The sequence below is a fragment of the Myotis brandtii genome, unplaced genomic scaffold (genome assembly GCF_000412655.1).
Source record: "Myotis brandtii unplaced genomic scaffold, ASM41265v1 scaffold421, whole genome shotgun sequence".
Taxonomy (NCBI): domain Eukaryota; kingdom Metazoa; phylum Chordata; class Mammalia; order Chiroptera; family Vespertilionidae; genus Myotis; species Myotis brandtii.
In genome coordinates, this window is record NW_005366140.1 from 2,375,912 (window position 1) to 2,376,722 (window position 811).

At 48.3% G+C, this 811-nt stretch overlaps 1 protein-coding gene across 1 annotated transcript in view; it reads right to left on the reverse strand.

The window, feature by feature from the left end:
- The window catches only part of B3GNT3 (UDP-GlcNAc:betaGal beta-1,3-N-acetylglucosaminyltransferase 3), a 21,676-nt gene extending 21,108 nt beyond the window's left edge, over nucleotides 1-568 (reverse strand). The window contains exon 1 of the mRNA XM_005873913.2: nucleotides 272-568. Within this exon, the coding sequence (XP_005873975.2) occupies nucleotides 272-276 (5 nt within the window). The 5' untranslated portion in view covers nucleotides 277-568. The remainder of the gene's footprint in view (nucleotides 1-271) is intronic.
- Between the last annotated feature and the right edge of the window lie 243 nt (nucleotides 569-811).

Sequence of the window (811 nt, forward strand, 5' to 3'; positions counted from 1 at the left end):
CGAATTCGCTGGGACCCTTGTCCACTCCTCAGTCTCTATTATGGGGGTTGATGGACTAGTCTCACAGCCATTAGCCACCTCATGTCTACACTGCATCTTACTAAATTCCCCCATTCCCTCTTTTCCTGTTCTACCTCTGTGCCCGGCCAGGGCTACCATGTATTCCCTCATAAAGCCCAGTTGTCCCAAACCACAGTCACCTACCTCAGTTTCACTGTCTCACCCCACAAGGCCGGCCATTCCTGGGACTGTAAACGCCTTATCTCCTTACCTCATCTAAGACTGTCCCCTCCTCTGAACAAGAAATTTTCTCCTTTCTCAGGCTCACTGGGTACTCTCGCCTCCGGGTTCTTCTTGCAAAGCTTCTCTATGACATGACACGGCAAAGGGACCCCCTCACTGAGCCTTTAGATCCCAAGGCCAACATTCTCACCCCTTTAATGCTCTGAAAATTGCTCTGACCTCAGTGTCTTCTCACCCTGCTCCCCTCGTCCACTCCACCCTTCCTCCCAAAGAACAACTTCCTTGACTGTTGACCGGGCAGGTTTACTCAACAGTCCGGGTACTATCAGAAGCTGAGATCGTTATCTCTAGGGAAAATGTGGCAGTTTTAAAATCCAAGCGGCTAGAGGCCTGGGAGCAGGCAGCCTGCTCCCTCCTCCTCCTGCATTCTCTCCAGCCTCATATACCTATACATAATTTTCCAAAGTCTTTATTAACTTAAAGACTTTGGAGCATTGCTGGGTTACATGTTTTAATTCGCCTGCTCTTAATATGTATACTTTCTTGAAAGTAAGAGAAATACTTCATG